The following is an 18321-nucleotide window of genomic DNA, read 5'->3' as shown; positions in this document are numbered from 1 at the left end:
CAAAAAGAATGCTAACTACTCGCTGTAATACTGTTCAAAATAAAAAAAAACAAAAAACACAACAACAACAAAAAGGATTCACATCCACTGGCATGTCAACTCCTAGGCAGGCAACATCCGTCGCTGAACCCCTGTCACCGCCAGCTCCGCACCCGCCCCACGCGGCCCCGGAGCCGCTCCCGCCGGAGCCGCCGCACCGCCTCGGCCTCCACGCACCGTGCAGCCGCTCGGCTCTGCGGCTTGAAGGCTAACTCACTCGGCCCTAAATTAATAAATTAATTTCGCCTGCGTTGTCTGTTTATTTTCCACTGGTGTTCACATTATAGTAGCCCTAATATATACACAGATCTGTCGGGCGTGGTGATAGCGGGTCTCTACAAACGCAGAAGTACTGTACAGATGAGGAACGGCGACGCTGTTTCAGTTTGCCTGTACTGCAGGAACGCTAACTGATGAAGCAGGTGCTGAGAACACTTCAAAAGGGTATTGCAGGTTAAAAATGGACGCTACTCGTTCATCCCTACATCTCCCTCTAACACTTCCCAAGGCCTTTTCACAGTTCACTCGCTGATTGTGTGCTGATCACAACAATTAGGAGAAAAGAAAAAAAAAAATACAGGTGCAGTTTGGTCTTCAATGATCCACCAGACTCGATACAGCCACGGGCCGCCTGAGCACAGGAGAAACGGAAGGATGCTGTCTGTACAACAAATCATGCATAGTCATGACAACGGGTCTGCCCCAACCACCTACCCTCTGGGAATGAAGTTTCCGTGTTGATAAAAAAAAAAGTTCCATCCTTCACATGATGCTTTATAAAATGGCTATACAATGAGTATCTGGAAAATAGATGCACTGAACAGAGACAACTCCATTTTATTTACTACAGAAAAAAAGCAGTTGTAACTATATCTGAAGCAGGGTACAGTATGGTGAGGCTGGAGAGCCTTAAGACATAGTTGACCTAGGATAAGTAACATTGTAGCATGCCGACGTCTCGTAAGGCAGATTGATGGCCACAAGGCAGTTGGGTGGTCAGGAAAGTCCTCCTCCTCCTGCCGACTGTTGTGTCAAAGGTCTCTGCATGCAAACGGTGTGATGGGGCTCTACTTGGCGGGCGCCGGCTGCGCTTCGTTCATGTCGCTGCCTTTGCTCTCTGCGTCGTTGTCCGAGAGCTCCAGCGAGGCCCCTTCGATGTGCAGCTGGCGTCTCCCGGATCGGCTCGAGGAGAAGGTGATGGGGCCCCCCCTCCTGCGAACAGCAACCAGACAATCTATGAAGGGTCGTGGCTCGCCCACAGCCCACGGCCCCATGCTGGTGGCTGCTCTGGGAAGACCTCCGCACTGAACCATGGGGGAAGAGTTTGCCCCCAGACACGGGGCAAATTTCACACACAGGGTCTTGAAACCCCTTCTCTGATCAAGGAGAAGACAGGCTGTGGCAAACATTCCGGTATTCTGGTATTCCTGCTTAGCGCGTACCATCATCTTAATTTTGCAAGTCCCAAGCAACCTAAAATATTGCCTCTGTACAAGCACCGAGCACAGACCAAGTCCTAAACAGAGCAGGGTCTCTAAAATAATACCAACTACTCGTTTGTGCAGCGCTGCGCTGCACCCCTCCTGCCGCTCCTATAAGCCTCTCTCTACCCCCGAGATGGTTTTGTTCTGCAGCAACCTCACCACTGCTGTCTCCCATCTGTATTCGGTAGAGACCTTGATCTCCAAGAGCTGCTCTCAAGGAAAATGCTGAGACATTCCCACTGGAGTGGGTATGGGAAAAAAAGGGATTGGTACCAGCCACTGGAAAAATCACAGAATCACAGAATGGTGGGGGTTGCAAGGGACCTCTGTGGGTCACCCAGCCCAACCCCCTGCCCAAGCAGGGTCACCCAGAGCAGGCTGCACAGCACCGCGTCCAGGCGGGGCTGGAATATCTCCAGAGAAGGAGATTCCACAGCCTCCCTGGGCAGCCTGGGCCAGGGCTCCGTCACCCTCAGAGGGAAGAAGTTCTTCCTCGTGTTCAGCTGGAACTTCCTCTGCTTCAGTTTGTGCCCATTGCCCCTTGTCCTGTCGTTGGGCACCACTGGAAAGAGTCTGGCCCCGTCCTCCTGACACCCACCCTGCAGATATTTATAAGCATTTCTAAGGTCCCCTCGCAGCCTTCTCTTCTTCAGGCTGAACAAGCCCAGCTCCCTCAGCCTCTCCTCGTAGGGGAGATGCTCCAGTCCCCTCACCATCCTTGTAGCCCTCCGCTGGACTCTCTCCAGTAGCTCCTCATCTTTCTTGAACTGGGGTGCCCACAACTGGACACAGCACTCCAGATGGGGCCTCATCAGGGCAGTGCAGAGGGGAAGGAGAACCTCCCTCGACCTGCTGCCCACACTCCACTTGATGCACCCCAGGATCCCATTGGCCTTCTTGGCACCCAGGGCACGCTGCTGGCTCATGGTCAACCTGTCGTCCGCCAGAACACCCAGGTCCCTCTCTGCAGAGCTGCTCTCCAGCAGGTCCGCCCCAGCCTGTACTGGTGCCTGGGGTTGTTCCTCCCCAGGTGCAGGACCCTGCACTTGCCCTTGTTGAACCTCATCAGGTTCCTCTCTGCCCAACTCTCCAGCCTCTCCAGGTTTCGCTGAATGGCAGGACAGCCTGCTGGTGTATCTACCACTCCTCCCAGGTTGGTGTCATCAGCAAACTTGCTGAGGGTACACTCCGTCTCTTCATCCAGGTCACTGATGAAGTTAAACAAGACTGGGCCCAGTACTGACCCCTGAGGCACACCACTAGTTACCAGCCTCCAACCAGACTCGGCGCCGCTGATGACAGCCCTCTGAGCTCTGCCATTCAGCCAGTTCTCAATCCACCGCACGGAGCACTCATCCAGCCCACACTTCCTGAGCTGAACATCCCTAACACCAGCAGCGCCACAGCTGGATACTCCCCAAGGATGCACTGCGGAGAGTCTGTGGGCACACGAGGGCTCAGACAAACCCTGCCCACCGCCACTGGCACCACCTACCTCAGCCTGTTCTTCAGGGTGCTGACCTCCCGGATCAGGCCCTCGTTAGCCTCTGTGGCATCATCCAGCTCACGCTGAAGTTTACGTCGGGAAGCATTTGCACGTGTGGCTTCCTCTTCAGCCTCCTCCAGCTGGCGTTTGAGCTGCTTCATTCTGGCATTTGCCTTTTCCATCTGAAATATAAACCCAGGGACTCAGGATCAAACTAGACAGCTGCAACGCCACGACCAGGAGTTAGCCAACGTCCTGTCCACCCAACCACTCCAGCTGGAGATGAACCAACACAGCCTTACTGCAGACTCCAGCCCGGGCTCCTGGAAACACTGCAGAGCTCCTGGGTCTGGGAGACCAGGATGCGTAACGGACCATCACATCAGAGCTATCACGGGGAGGTTTTGACCACTGGGAACTACTCTAGTGGTTTAATCATCAAGATAGATTCCCCAACATCTTTTCATTAACATGCTTCTTAGCAAACCCTTTCTACTTAAAGTATGGTTTTATTTACCTTTTCTGAGAAATAGGCCTCAAAAGCTAAGCCCTTTCACCTACCTCCTCCTTGTACCGGTCTGCGTGTCGACGCTCATCCTCCACCTGCATGAAGACTTCCTTCAATTTCTTCTCCGTACGACGGACCAGTTTGTTAGCAGCTGCTCTTTCCCTAGAATAATCAAAAGCCGTCATTTGTCCCAGTACTTGAAGGCCAGGAAGACAAAATCTGTTCCTTCTGAAAGGCTCTCGCCTCATGGTGTAACTGATACTTGAGTTCTCCTAACACGCCTGCCACCATCAACAGCAGCAACAGTTTTAGCGTGCTGGTGGTTGGCTGGGATGCAGCTTTGAAAACATGAAGCCTTAGCACTGGAGCAATACCAGTATGGTATGCAGGCTCAAAAGAGGGATATCAAGGTGCTTCTTACAGAGTTATTGCTAACCAGTATCATGTTCCTCCCATAGAGCCAAAAGCACAAAAAGAACAAAGATTGTTATAAGACCTTCAGATTCTGGGAGGAACTAGCTTAAAACAAATACATATATTTGGAGGACCAAGATGACAAGGATAGACAGGAAGAGCTCACTGCAGAAAGACTTCTGCAGAGTACAGGATTCATCTCAACCAACTAAAGCTGTCACACCTAAGCTCTTCAACTGGCTTCCTCTAACCAAAGAGACCAGGTGTCTCAAGGCGATGTTTCATCTTGTCTCAAGAAACTTCTGCATCACCTTGCGCATCCTGGGACTACCAGTCAACATACTCACCTGGTTAATGTCCAGAGTTAATTCAGCAGCTTTAGTTACGGAGCAAATAGTTTCTGAAAATTTCAACCCCAGTTACTTTGCAGTTGTCTTGTCAAAATGTGTCCCCCAAACAGTAGGTTTCCTGATCAGAAACCCCAATGCCTTTGTCGGAAGCTCATATCTCAGCCCCACAAAAACCTAAGGCACAGAGGTTTCAGACATGGCAAACACAAGCAAACAGATTTTTTTTTCTTTTTCTCCTTACTTGGCTTCCTGCTCAAGCTGTTCTTCTAGCTGCACAATCTTGGCTTCTAGAGTAGAAATTGTTGCCTGGAACTTCGACTTCACAGATCCTTCCAGTTCCTGCAACTTGGCTTTCAGCTCTTTGTTCTGCCTTTCTAGCTGCTGCTGTGCATTTTCACTCTTCTGGGCGGCACTCCGCTCCCCAGCTAGCTCAGAATTCAGCATGTCAACCTTTCAGAGGAGGAGGATAGAAGATCATTTGGTGCTATTCAGATCCTCCACTTATCTGCACACTGAAACATAGATTGCCCCTACAGCATTGCCACCAACGGACTCACCTGCAACGTGGTCTTTAGGAACCGCTCATTGAGAAGCTCCATGTTGCTCTGCTCTTCCTCGAGCTCTTCCTCCAATTGTGCAATCCGAGCTTCCAGCCGGCGCTTCTCATCCAGCAGCACTGACCTAGAAAAGAAGTATTTGGGTCAAGACACGCTCAGATCTGATACAAAGCAACTGGCTATTTTGCTTTTGATACTTTAGACATTCCAAACTGTAACGAGAAGCTACTGTGTAAGCAATTCTCTTCGTAACAAGAAGGAATTTTTATCGGGACAACAGGTCAATACAGAAATTGCAAGCAGGCTACCAAGAACTGCAGCTGCTGGTGCCTGAAGTTCTTCAGATGCACAATTAATACATTTGATGACTCACTTTCCCGAAGCGCTGTTTGCAATCTCATCAGCCAACTCATCCCTTTCTTGCTCAGCATGACGACGAGCTCTTTCAGACGCAGCAAACTCCTGTGAAGGTTTAGGAAATATTCATTACAGCATTAGGAATCTCAAAACTTCTGCAAACAATTATGCCTTCTAATAACTTCTGGGAGATGCTGTGAAGTGTGATATCGCCGAGGTCTTTTAATGGATAAACAGAACCAACAGCTGTAAAAGCTAGCAGGACGCATCACCTTGATCTTTCCCTCCCGTAACTGCCACATGACTACTATGAATTTACTTCTCCCCGTCCCCTGAAAAGGCCAGTAACATTCAAGCCCTAAGCAGGAGGAGAAAACCGTTCTGTCACATGCTCTAATTCATTAAGTATAACGTGAGCACTAAATTAAGCAAATTTTTTAGGTTCCTACAGAGTACGTAGCATGACTGAAAGCAAAGTATAGAAAATGAATTTTTAGCACAAAAGTATAACAGCGCTGAATCTTCTATTGTGAAATTGTATTGAGTGGTAGAAACACCCAGACATTCACTAAGAAGGACACAATCTAATGCACTGCAAGTGCAAGACTGACCAGTTTGACGTCTGTGAAAGAATGACATGGAGAAGCTCTAGTAAGTTGTAGGTAAAAGTCTCAAACATTAAGTGCAGTGTAAGCTGAGTGATTGCTTCAACCTTTGCAGCTAACAGGGCAAAAAGAGGCCGTCTCTCACACAAGGCAATTCTGTTGCCTTCAAACCTCAAACGTTTAACCTTGTGGCAGACAACGGAGATAATCGGAGATAAGTGACAGCGATATGTAGCACGACTTGGAGCTCTTACATGAATTGCCAACAATGAGGGAACAGATGCCCGTAAAAGAAAGGGATGAGGACCTCAGATAGCAGAGAGATAAACCTCCACAGACTTAAATGGTCCACTGAGGTACTGGAGAGATTGTTAGGTTTTTATATACTTCCAGTGACCAGTTTTAGTACTGACACTGTGCACCACAGCTTCCAGAGACTCTCAAACCACCTTGCAAATTTCAGTGAGGCTTGAAATCTGTTCAAGCAGTAGTAAGGCTTCCCTGCTACCCAGGCAGAGAAAGGAAGTCCAGACTACTAGAAGGATTCCTACAAAGCTATAAGAAGCTCACTAATGACCTGGGGCAGTGAGGAAGAGAAACATCTCCAGGCTCCCACTTTTCTGTTCAACTCACTGGATGGCTTTTTACTTTTTTTTTTGTTTTAAAAAAAACAAACACACTCTGGCCTTCCCCTTTTCTCTAGAAAGAAAAACAGATTTCTTGGATATCAATCTCACCTCTTGGAGCTGGAGTACTTCTGCTTCAAGACCTTTGAGCTTCTTTTCACTTTCTTTGGACTGTGCAAAGATCTCATCTCTGGATGCACGGGCTTCTTCTAGCTCCCGCTGGTAGTCTTTCATTTGAGCCTGCAGTTGGAGAGCAGAGGAAAGAATAAGCCATGATACAGCAGGACAACCACAAGATTTATTAGTAGCTCTGAAGCTTTTTTGCCCTTAGGAGGCAAGACCTTCCTCCTAAAGTGGCTTCATTCCACTTAAATATATTTATTTTCAGTTCTTATTTTCATAGAATTATAGAATGGTTTGGGTTGGACAGGACCTTTAAAGATCAGAGTTCTATCCCTCTGCCACGGGCAGAGACACCTTCCAGGCTGCTCAAAGCCCCATCCAACCTGGCCTTGAACACTGCCAGGGAGGGGGCAGCCACAGCTTCTCTGGGCAACCTGGGCCAGTGCCTCATCACCCTCAGAGTGAAGAATTTCTTTCTTATATCCAATTTAAATCTACCCTCTTTCAGTCTAAACCCTTCATTTTCTCATCTTTCCATCACTCACTCCTCATCAGAAATATCCCATTAGAAGACTTCACTTCATTTATTAGTAGATTTCTTGTAGGAAGAAACCTCTAGTAGAGGTAGTAGAGATACCTTTGTAGTAGATAGGTAATGCTCTTGCAATTGTCTTGGAAAAAAACAAACCTATTTACTTAAATTGACTGATAAAACCTATTACAAGTACCCAAGGTAAGAAACTTCTCAGTGTAGAAGTACCACAATTCACCATTTTGCACATATAACGTAGAAGCACATACTTATCCTTCCCGTAAGACACTTAACACAGACTGATATCTTAATTCACACAAGTTTGACTTCAGATGCTAAAAGAATAAAGCTGGAGAAACTGCATTGAAGTTGTACCTGCATCTTCGCAATACCACCAGTCATGAGACCACTTATTTCACGTGCTTGCATGAAAGTGTACAGGGATCAGGTATGAACTCTGTAACTGACTCAGCCTCTGGGAACAGAGAAGCCGCTACTGCTAGGTACCAGCATTTCTTGCTATAATCTCCATTCCCTTCTCATCCAGCGCCTGGACCAAGTTCCAAAATTGCCCTCATTCAGTTGAAGTAGGATTGCCAAGGAATAGAGTGGATAGGGCAGAAAGGCAATGCAGTTTGCTCTGTGCTATACATGGTCTTACCACGGAATCATACTCCTGCAGCTTTGGGCCATGGCACTGAAAGCCTTGGGAAAACTGACCTCTACTAAAGACGGAGTATTTCTCTGGGAATGGGAAATAAATCCTTGACACAAGTACTGGATTCTTCTTGCCAATCTAAAAAAATAGGCATCTTGGATCTTTTTCAAAGCAACTAAAATTTACTCCTCCTATTTCTCTGCAGCATTTTTGGCTTCCTCAACTAGAGGAAGTAGCAATCAGCAAGAGCTGAGCTGAAATCAGTAAATTCAAAGATACAAACAACCATAAATTTTAAAGATTCAGCCTCAAAAGCAATCCTCAGTAAATCCTTATGCAAAGCGTTGAAAATGATGACTATTGAATAGAAGTACGTGGGGGACAATCTTAACTCCTTAGCAACAAAAGGATGAGAGGAGGTTTGAGCGGCTGATAAGTTCGGGCCAGATACTGTGACGTGTGCCAGCATAGCTGAGTCTGATACTCCTTCTTGCCTTCACACTACAAATGCATGTAACGAAAAGCAGCACCCTTGACACACTGTCAGCAGGAGGGAAAGCAGCTCAGCTGATTTGCTGTGCCTACCTGGAGCTTACGTAGCTGTTTGATTGCTTCATCTCGAGCCTTGTTTGCAGCTTCTATCTGACCTTCCAGGTCTTTCATATCCATCTCCATTTCCTTCGTGGCTGGCACAGCAAGAGCCCTCTGTTTGCACTCATCTTCCAGTTCTGCCTCCAGCTCTCGCACCTGTGAAATCAAGGGATTTAACAGGCTCAAGCTCCAGGAACAGAGCAAACACAAAATCCTAACAAAATGGCTGATGAATCCGAAAGGCCTTTGCAGATCAGAATTAGCATTACTTGATTCGAAGAGCCTACAGAACTCAGCTACATGGGAAGAAACTGCAGACGGCAAAAAAATCCACAAACTGGAAGCAGAGATCTCTGAACTGACAAAAGGAAAATAAAGAAAAGAGCTCAGAGTCTGAAGCATTTCCATTTCATCTGTTCAGCTACTTCATGATCAGCTTCTGGCCCAGTACATCTGTCTACATTTAGGTATGACTTGGGGGCAGATGTTGCTAATTCTGATCGAACCACTAAGAGGAAAATACGACATAGAATCACCACACATTCTCAAGAAGAAAAAAAAAGAAATAATTCTCTTTGAAACAGATGTGCTACTAGAATGTATACACCAACAACTTTTCTTTTTTTCAAAAGAGAACAGAGAAGCAAAGTATCTAAGAAAGCAACTAACAAGAACTAAGATGAACTCATGCAACAATAAAAGTGAGCCAGAAGTGCCACAGGTTACCAACATGAAGGAATATGTTTCTTTTGAATCAAGCCTCTCTCCTCATGCCAGGTCAGGAGCTCTTGTCCAGTGCAAGACAATAGCAATTCAGCATTGCAGGGAACTTCAAAAGCCTTCCAGGTCAATGCTTTTATTTATTTATAGGAGATCTCTATACAGGTAATTCTCAGTAGGTTTTTGTTTTCTTGTGATAAATCTTGAAATATTCGGTGCTTTTTCCTTAAAGCTTTAGAAATGTTAATTTAGATCTATCTTCTCCTACAAGCATGAAATTTTAAAGGCATTTCTTTAGAACTCTAGTATCATAAAGTAGATCTGAAGAGACTCAAGTCTGGCAAATCTGGAATCTTTGCTACGTTTTTCATTTAAGAAACTGTTCACTTAATTACAGTCTTTCAGTCTATGTCGGCATCCATGGATTTGTTGCTGTACACCAAACAGGACGGGCTTGAAGGACACCCATGCAGCAACAGTCAAATCTACTTGCATGTTGAGTGCTTTTGAGGCAAGGTACAGTTGAATTGGAGGACCACCACTGGCAGACTAACATTAACAGTGGCTAATCCACAACAAGACCTATTGTCTTGTTGGTAAAGATCCGTGCTTGGGACTTCTATAGGATGGGATCTTTAAGCACAGAGTTTTATTTTCCTGGTAGCAAGTTCTCAAAGCCATAGAGCTTTGTCAAAGATCATCACGCCCTTCCCACTATGAAGCACAGTAAGATACATACTTGTTTAACCAGCATCCTCTTTTTCTCTTCATTCTGTTCATCTCTGGCTTGCAGATCTCTCTCAAACTGGGCTTTCATAGCTTGCATGTTCACCTCCAAACGAAGTTTAGCATCTTCTGTGGCCTGCAGTTCATCTTCCAGTTCCTCAGGCTGAGTCCTCATCTCTTCAACCTGTTGCTCTAAAGTTGTTTTTGATTTCTCCAGTTCATGGACCTAAGCCACAAACATTAATCAGACCCTCTCAAAATCAGCAGTTAACAGCAAAAGTAGACATTATATGAACTCAGTACACTACACTTTGTGATGCTCCAAACTGGACAATCAGAACAGGGAGAGCAGCATCTCTAAGATACAGATTAGAGAACCAAACAAACATCCGTGCAGATGAATGGAGAGATGAGCTGTGCAATATTCACAGAGAAAAAGTAGTAGTAGTAAGACAAGCTCTTAAATCCAGCACAAGTGCCATTAGGCATTAGGCCAGCAACTGCTGCTCTCCAAGTCTTCACATCTTTTGAACAGGCCTCATCTTAATAGAGACCACCCTCTTGTTCTGAGCATTAATTCCTCCAGAATTTTGGGTTACAAATCAGCCTCAAAACGTTCCATATTTGCGTCAAAAACACTTCTCCAACCAGGGAATTTTCCTGTGTTGTTCCCTGTGCAGTTCATAACAAAATAGGGTGTGGAAAGTTACTTACATTTTTGCCCACATCATCTTTCGAGCTCATTAAGTCTTCCATATCTGCCCGCAACTGTTTGTTCTGTCTTTCAAACTCTTCCTTAGCTTCCAGGGCTTCTTCCAAAGCCCGAACCAGAGACAGTGCTTTGGTTTCCTTCTCCCTTGCCTCTGCTTCAGCACGATCTCTTTCCTCTGCATATCTGGCAGAAATGTTCTTTTCTTCTGCCAGCATCTGAATATAAGAAATAATTAATCCATCTCATCAGTTCTATAATCAGGTCCTTCCTGCCTCAGAGGTGTTTTAGTCACTGAAGTGGTGAATGCTCTAAGTTTAACTGGCATTCAGAAGCTGTCTAGTCTCTCAGTCTTGATCCAAAGGCTAGTAAGAAAACAGCTACAGCTACTCTGGAATGAGGAGAGGAAAGCAAGCTACTAACAAAGATGAAATAATTTTCCTATTATTTCCATCGTTCAGACTTCACACCCTTTCTTAGTCTATCCTGAGGGATTACAATAATAGTCTGAAGTTTTTGTTCCAATAGAATTTCTTTTTTGTATAGAAAGAGCTTATTACTTGATCTAACAAGACTCCAAGATGGCATTTAGCTCACTGAAATTAGAAGCAACAAGTTACTCCTAACAAAGGCCAAGCTGCTCCCAAAAGATTTATCAATCAACGCAAACAAGATGCCATTTAAAAATCATAGAAATCAGCAAGATGACAGGAAACTAGACTACCTGATCAAACTTCTTCTGCTTTTTCTCCAGGTTAGAAACAATCTGGCGCTGATGATCTAGGTCTACCATCAAGTCATCCAGCTCTTGCTGCAGGCCATTCTTTGTCTTTTCCAGTTTGTCATAAGCCATTGCCTTCTCCTCTAGGCGTTGGCTTAAGGACTCCGCGTCCTTCAGTAATTCCTTTTTGTTTTCCTCCAAGCCTTCAATGGTTCCCAAGTCATCATCTACTTTTTTCTTAGCATCAGCCAACTGAAATTAAATAAAAGAAAATAATGTTCCTTGGTACATCATGAAAAGGAAAGAAAGGCAACAAGTCAAAAATACAAAACTAGGTGTTATTGCTAGCTAGAGTAGCACAAAAATTATGAGCTAACAGGAGTCCAAGGAGGGGAAAGTCCTGTCCACTGCAGTTAGTTGTACTGGTCACTATGGCAATTGAGAAAGTCCATGGAAAATTTTATTCCAAAGTGTGGTCGAGCATACGTGCCAGTTACATGACATTTTTCCAAGAGGTTTAGGACACCAATTCATCTCACCTGGAACGTGCAGCCCTTACAGAAGTCTTGCCATGTACAACAGCTTACCTGTGATTGTAAGGCAAGCATCTGTTTCTCCAGATTCTTTCTGGCCTCCTCTTCCTCTTCCTGCTGCTCTTGCAGGTTGTTCTTCTCCTCTTCCAGCTGCCTAATCCTACTGCTCAGGTTGAGTTTCTGGCGGGTTTCTTCCTGAAGCAGCTCCTGTTACACAAACAGGCATATTCAAAGTTCAGTTTGGTTCATAGCGTGTTAAGTGTGGCCTTGGCCCACCACCCTCCATTACTCTACTTGGAGGTTCAGGTTTGATTATTTTTCTCTCAGCAGTTTTGTACAACGACATGCTTATGAAGCCATCCGTAATTTGGGTTTTCAAAAAGGTACTGCTCAGTCATTTGGGGCACACTTAAGCCTTTATGAAGCGTATTTCTCAGAGAATCTATGCCACTGTCTGTTCAGAGAAGCCAATGGATGATACTTTTCTATCTTCAAAGGGACAAGCACAGCAGTTGCCTTCAAAATATATCTTTCTTTTCCGACAAACATATAGAGTCCCTATTTTAAACCACCTGAGACGAATATATAGCAACAAATCCTGCAATGACAGCATGCTTTCAAGATTCACTGCATTGCTTAAATGTAAAGGTCAGTTTAAAGACAGCTGTAATTTGGCAGTGGAAACTTCTGTCATAACCGAGACTAATGAAAAGTGTAACCACCAGCCCTCTCTTCCCCCACTCTGTTCCTCACAGAACTCTCCAACTGTAATGAACATTACTCACATAGTCACCATTAGCATTTTTATACAGGGGGAAAAAAAAAAGAGTATATTTAAGTGATGAATACATGTACCAAGCTGCACTATTTAACCCAAAAACCAAACACTCGCAGTTTCAACAACTTAAGCTGAAGTCAGTAAAGAACTTCAGCCTAAGTCAGTAAAAGACAGGGTATTGTCCCTCGTGCCTTTCACACACCCCAAGGACCTTATTTGCATTAACATCCTACTTGGAAAGGTTTTTTTGACTTAATACTTATCTCCCACAGAGACTAAGAAATAAAAAAGAGAAACTGAAAGGCTACAGTCTATCAAGCAGTAAATCTTAGATAATGAAAAACTGGCTCCACATGTAGCTGAGCAATCATCATACATCGCATTTCACTAGACTTCAATAGGAAATACAGCTTCTACCCCTGGGGCTTTCCAAACCATGAATGAAAATGTATTTTCTGTTATGCAGTTAGCATTTCAATGAGGAACAAATCTTCAGCGCTAAGTTCAAGCTTCACTGCACACACACCTGTGTATCCTGAAGCTGAGATTCCAAACTAGCCGCATCCTTGGCAAACTTAATGCCTTTCTTCTCTGCTTCCTCCAGGAGACTTGAGACATTATCCAACTCGTTCTGCAAAGCAAGCAGTCTAAAGGTAATAACGCGCAGCAGATCCATGGCAAAGCCTACATCTGACACGGAACACAAAACCTCCACAAATTCCGTGGAAGGCAAGACAACAACACATCCCAGGTACAACAAGCTAAGAATACTGAAGTTTGGTTAGAAACGTGTCAGTCCTGAACTGAAGACAGAACATAATAAGAGTTAGCCATGATATTTAGCAGAGCATGTCATTCCAACATCTACAGTCATATTTAAAGCTATTTTTCATTATAGGATCATGTATTTTATAGGACCATGTATTTTACAGTACCATTAATTCAAGGATTATCAGGGTGGCAGCTGGGTTTAAAGCATCACTGCAAGAGAAAAGGTCAATGCCAGGTGCCAATTCTTGCTATTTTAGGCTATGCTACCTGTATATACAGTGAGAGACTGCCAAAATGCTTCCCCCAAAAAGAATGGGGCCACTCCCTTTTTCAAGCACTTTAGCTTGATTTGCTCATAATACTCTTTGCTGTGGCTAAGAAGTCAGCTCTGACTGCATTTTGTCTGTTTTCTCCATTTCGCAGAGGAACAGCCCTTTACTTGCAATCCCTATCTGTCAAGTTCCTTTTGAAGCACAAAAGGAAACGTGTGGCCATCATCAATCAGTACATTTTTGCTCAAGCCTACAAATGAGCTCAGCCCACTCTACTCAACTCCACATCCAAGCCAAAAACCTGTAGGCCAGCTGTCAGCAGAGCCTCCTACAGGATTTGGTCTCCAAAATGGGAAGCCATGTACTTCAAAGCCACTGTGATTCTTACATAGTCCAAAAAGTTCAGGATTCATGTCATGGCTCTCCAGCTATCTGAGGTGTGTCACCACTTTCAAGTCCCTCAAGTACACGAGTACATGACTGAGATCGCCTCCCACATCAACTACAGTCCCCATTCCTGTAGACCTAGCTGCATCTTTGATAGTCATTCCTCCTAGCCACTTCTGTGTATGGTTAAAGCTTTTACTTTCTTGTGTATAGTTCAGCAGTTTAGGAATTCCATACAGCCTTACCTGCAGCTTGTTAGCTTTCTCCGCCAGCTCCACCCTCAGTCTTTCTCCTTCTGTGACCCTAGCAGTTAGCTCTTGCACCTGAGCATCGAGCTTCTTCCTCTTATGTTCAGACTCTGCCTCGACCTGCTGCAGTACCTTCACTTCACAGGCCAAATCCTTGTTGTCGGACTCTAGGCCTTGCTTGTTTTGTTCAAGATTTGCTTTGAACTAGGAAAAACAAAAGGGAAGAACTTCAACACTTTTTTACATATCAATAAAGTTTTCTGCTAAAAATATTCAGTCCAGCAAATCAGGATTATAAGCTCAAAGACAAAATAACTGCTCAGCAAGTTGTAAGTAGGGAGCATTTAAAATCCTGCTGTGTAACATTTTGCATATGTTAGCCAAAAAAATTAAGGTAATGCAAGTTAATCCACTCTCAGATATCACAGGTAACAGCGAGGACCAGAAGATATTTCTATGAATTCAGTAAGATCTGGGATGTCAGTGCTGTAAAAGGACCATGTGAGTAGCACTGAGCAGGAAGGAATGTGCCCATTAACAGATCAGCATGGCTCATCTCACAGAAATAAAAGGAAAGATATCAGCTACAGCTGCCCTGATTTTAGTAGGCATAGCAGCCTGGAGGTGCATAATAAAGCACTTTTCACCACTGCACTGACATTTGTCAAAAACCTTTTTAAAAAGGTAGTAATTGCCATAAGGGATGTTTAAGTGCCATTCTTACTATATTGCCAGAACTGACAATCTTATCACAGGACCTTTGTTTAAGATTGTAGGGTATTTTTCTGTCTTTTTATGCTCTTATTGAGAATATTTAATGACTAAGGAGCACAGGAAACACGTAAGATTTTCAGGTGAATAAACTATAATTTCCATCAGATTTAACTACTATATTTCTCACGTAGTATTTTAAACTAAGGAGGCTTCTGAAATATTCCTACACAAAAATATTACTACAGTATATGAACTGTCCACACCTATATCTGTGAATGACTAGAAATAAAATTTTACAAGCTAGAGATACTTTTTTTTTTTTTTTTTGGCAGTGTTGGATTAATTCTACTTCTGAACAAAGACACTGAAGCTGCACTAGTAGGAACCACGTTGTCCAGGTGTGCCGCTTCCTCTGCTCTGGCAGGGGTTACCAGAGACACAATATAACTCTGCAAATCAGCAAGATACTCCACAGATATCTAGCACTGGAGGTCACGGTACAAGCATAAAGTGAAGAGTGGCTGGAAGAACTTTTACGCTACCCGTACTCACAGTTTGTTATTTGTGAGTGTCGACATGACAATTACCTTATTTGGAAAACATTCCGCAGTTCGCTTAGGCAGAGAACTGCTTTTCACCAAATAAGCACATAGGCTGCTCGAGAATTCCCACAAAAGTACTACATCAACTTATCTCTAGGTGCACTGTTTCCAGGTCTAACAAACACTTTTAGATAGTCTTGGCATCTATCTGAAAAGTTGCTATATGTTCAAACCAGCAGGATATATTTGATTCAACTGCAGTAGTTAAGTATGTACAGAGGACAATTTAGATCTGCAGATATCACTGGAAGTGACCACGCCACTTATGTTACTTATAAAAGTCCTGAAGCTGAAAAATGTATTTCTGTAATTAATTTTCTGCTCACCCTTTTGGCCTGTTCCAGTTGTTCAGAGAGCTCTTCCAGGGCAGTAGCATGCCTCTGCCTGATTTCCTGGATCTGTGCTTCATGGTTTTTGGTTTCCTCTTCAATTGCTTTCTTCAGTTCAGCCACCTCCTGCTCTAGCTTTGTCCTAGAGGAAGCATCAATAGTTATCAAAAATCAACATTTTAGTCTTTTGTAAATTCAAGGTGAATTTTAATGGTGCCTGCTTATACAGACACATGATCCTACCTCAGCTCTTGCTGTGCTGCAGTGGTATCCAAGGTATCTTCTAGTTCAGTTTTTAAAGCCTCCAGCTCTTCACTTGAATCTCTTTTCTGCTTTTCCGCCTTGTTGCGAGATGCCTTCTCAGATTCAAGATCCTCCTGCAGTTCTGCAATTTGAGCCTGCAACTCTCTTATCACTTTCAGTGCGTTGTTTTTCTCAACTGCTTCTTCATCACCTCTGTTAAACAGAACCACAACAGTTAATGATATTTCATAGCTTCAGATCTCTTCTCATAAGTCTAGTATAAGTTATGTACTCAAAAAATAACTCATCTTTCCCACTTGAACAAAATCCACCTCCTAAAATTTCATAGACAAAGCCACTACTGCACTCTTATTCTCAAGATCCTAATGAGCGCAGTGCCCCAGGTACTACAGATACACTACTGGAATGATCAAGCTTTCCAGTTTGCATTCAGGTATTCCAGTTTTGTAGACCTCAACACTCCCAAGGGTGCACCCTTGTCTGTAGGACTGTCTCTTCCTGCAAAGTTATAGATCATTACTCAGAAAACTCAGGTGGTGTTTAGTTTATAACATGTGGCTGCGAGACTACCACACAGATCTTTGATTGAGTTGGACAGACATTATCCAGTATTTGGACAAACTAAGAACACTCTCTACGATTACATGTTTTTTCCCCCTCCTGAGGCTGAACTCTGGGAGACTAAAAAGCTTCCAGAGCCAAAGTGCTATTAAGCCCTGATGAAACATTGGTTTTGGAACTTTATAGAGCAAGGATGGTGATGAAAGATTGAGTTCCTTTTTTGCCCTGTCTACGCAAAACACACAGGTGTCTAGAGGTGCTGTAGTACAAACATGAACTGGCTTCTGCTTGAACACTCCCAGTTTTAACTCATCAGTTTGCAGTCAGCTGAAATTCTGTCTGGGAAAGTAGGTTTCTATCACACTTCTGTAGTCATAAAGCTCCATCATGATCTGACCTAGCAAGAGCAGCCTGCAGTTCTTCCTCTTTCTTGGCCAGCTGGATCTTCAGTTCTTGAATCTGGGCTTGCAGCTCAGCTATTTGGTCCTGTAGGTCTGTTGTTTCACCATCAAGTTTTCTTTTAGCTTTTTCTAATTCTTGACGGGTCTTCTCCTCCTTTTTTAAGCGCTCTATGGAAGTAAAGGATTATATTTGTAAGCAATTTTTTCCTGTTGTTATCCTCAGAATGTTCAGGGGCAGGGCAATGGGACAGCAAGAAGGGTGGGAAGTGTAATATACACTGTGTCAATTCTTTCTCCAGACTGCAGCTGGAAGGGTGACTGGGAAAGATGAAATAGCAAAGTAGAACTGCATGATTGAGATAGAAAGTCAAGAAAAAGTCAATGACTGGAGAAAAAAGTTTGAAGTAAGGTAACAAACATAATCACATGCTGACAGAAAAATAAGGAATAGAATCTAACAGAAGAGCAGTTTGAGCTGCTCGTCCAGGTGATCGCAGACATCAGGATTCAAAAATGAAGAACTACAGACTGGAAAAAATTATGGCTTGCGTAGTTGTGGAAGGGCTAGGCTAGACTCCAAAAGGTCTACTGGAAAATAGTGTAACTTAAAGAAAACTTGGATAAACAATTTTTGCAAGTATCTGTACCACTAACTCACATCCCATTGATATTTAGCAAGACTTTGCAACCCTGATAGCCTCCAGTAATTTCCTTGTGTAGCCAAGATACTCCTGCCCTAAGGTATTTCTTTGTGAAAACCATCCAGTTATCAGTGCCCTAGCAATAAAATACATTTAGATGATCTGCCTGTGGTCTGATTAAGATAGTTATTGGCTGCATTGTCTACAGTTAGCTAATGACCAGGTATGTAATATATTGAAGTCACAGGAAGGTTTTGCTTAGCATAGCATTAGCACAATTCAACATCTATTAGAATAAATGTAAGTTATTAGACTTGTTCAATACTTTGTGGGTTCTCAGTGCAGGGGTTTCTCACACCCCTCCTAAGCCTGCTACAAGATCAGGACATCTTCTACATGGAAACAGAGCCATGTTCAAGAATCATATCTTAGAGCTACCGAGGGGTATTTGGGATTTTCCAGACAATCTAAAGTAACATTGTTTTTCTCTAAACAGCTCCTCATTCAAAAAAAAAAAAAAATAGCACTTTTCTCTGTTTTTACATTATATTTCTGGCAGGTGACAGAAGAGTGTCATAAGACACAATTTCTCAATGGGGAAAACTCACAGTAAA

The 18321-nt window shown here is 43.8% G+C and overlaps 2 protein-coding genes across 2 annotated transcripts in view; both read right to left on the bottom strand.

The window, feature by feature from the left end:
* LOC142363671 (myosin heavy chain, embryonic smooth muscle isoform-like) overlaps nt 1-980 on the bottom strand; it is a 57118-nt gene extending 56138 nt beyond the window's left edge. The window contains exon 1 of the mRNA XM_075439820.1: nt 965-980. Within this exon, the coding sequence (XP_075295935.1) occupies nt 965-980 (16 nt within the window). The remainder of the gene's footprint in view (nt 1-964) is intronic.
* The window catches only part of LOC142363670 (uncharacterized), a 39599-nt gene continuing 21900 nt past the window's right edge, over nt 623-18321 (bottom strand). The window contains 17 exon segments of the mRNA XM_075439819.1: nt 623-1251; nt 3019-3191; nt 3571-3679; nt 4523-4731; nt 4839-4962; nt 5212-5300; nt 6538-6666; nt 8325-8486; nt 9790-10002; nt 10491-10703; nt 11210-11458; nt 11794-11946; nt 13044-13148; nt 14193-14399; nt 15838-15982; nt 16084-16296; nt 17063-17234. Coding sequence (XP_075295934.1) covers nt 1107-1251; nt 3019-3191; nt 3571-3679; nt 4523-4731; nt 4839-4962; nt 5212-5300; nt 6538-6666; nt 8325-8486; nt 9790-10002; nt 10491-10703; nt 11210-11458; nt 11794-11946; nt 13044-13148; nt 14193-14399; nt 15838-15982; nt 16084-16296; nt 17063-17234 — 2810 coding nt within the window. The 3' untranslated portion in view covers nt 623-1106.

Source organism: Opisthocomus hoazin, chromosome 19, assembly GCF_030867145.1.
Source record: "Opisthocomus hoazin isolate bOpiHoa1 chromosome 19, bOpiHoa1.hap1, whole genome shotgun sequence".
In the NCBI taxonomy this organism is placed as follows: Eukaryota; Metazoa; Chordata; class Aves; order Opisthocomiformes; family Opisthocomidae; genus Opisthocomus; species Opisthocomus hoazin.
This window is presented reverse-complemented; position numbering and strand designations above follow the sequence as displayed.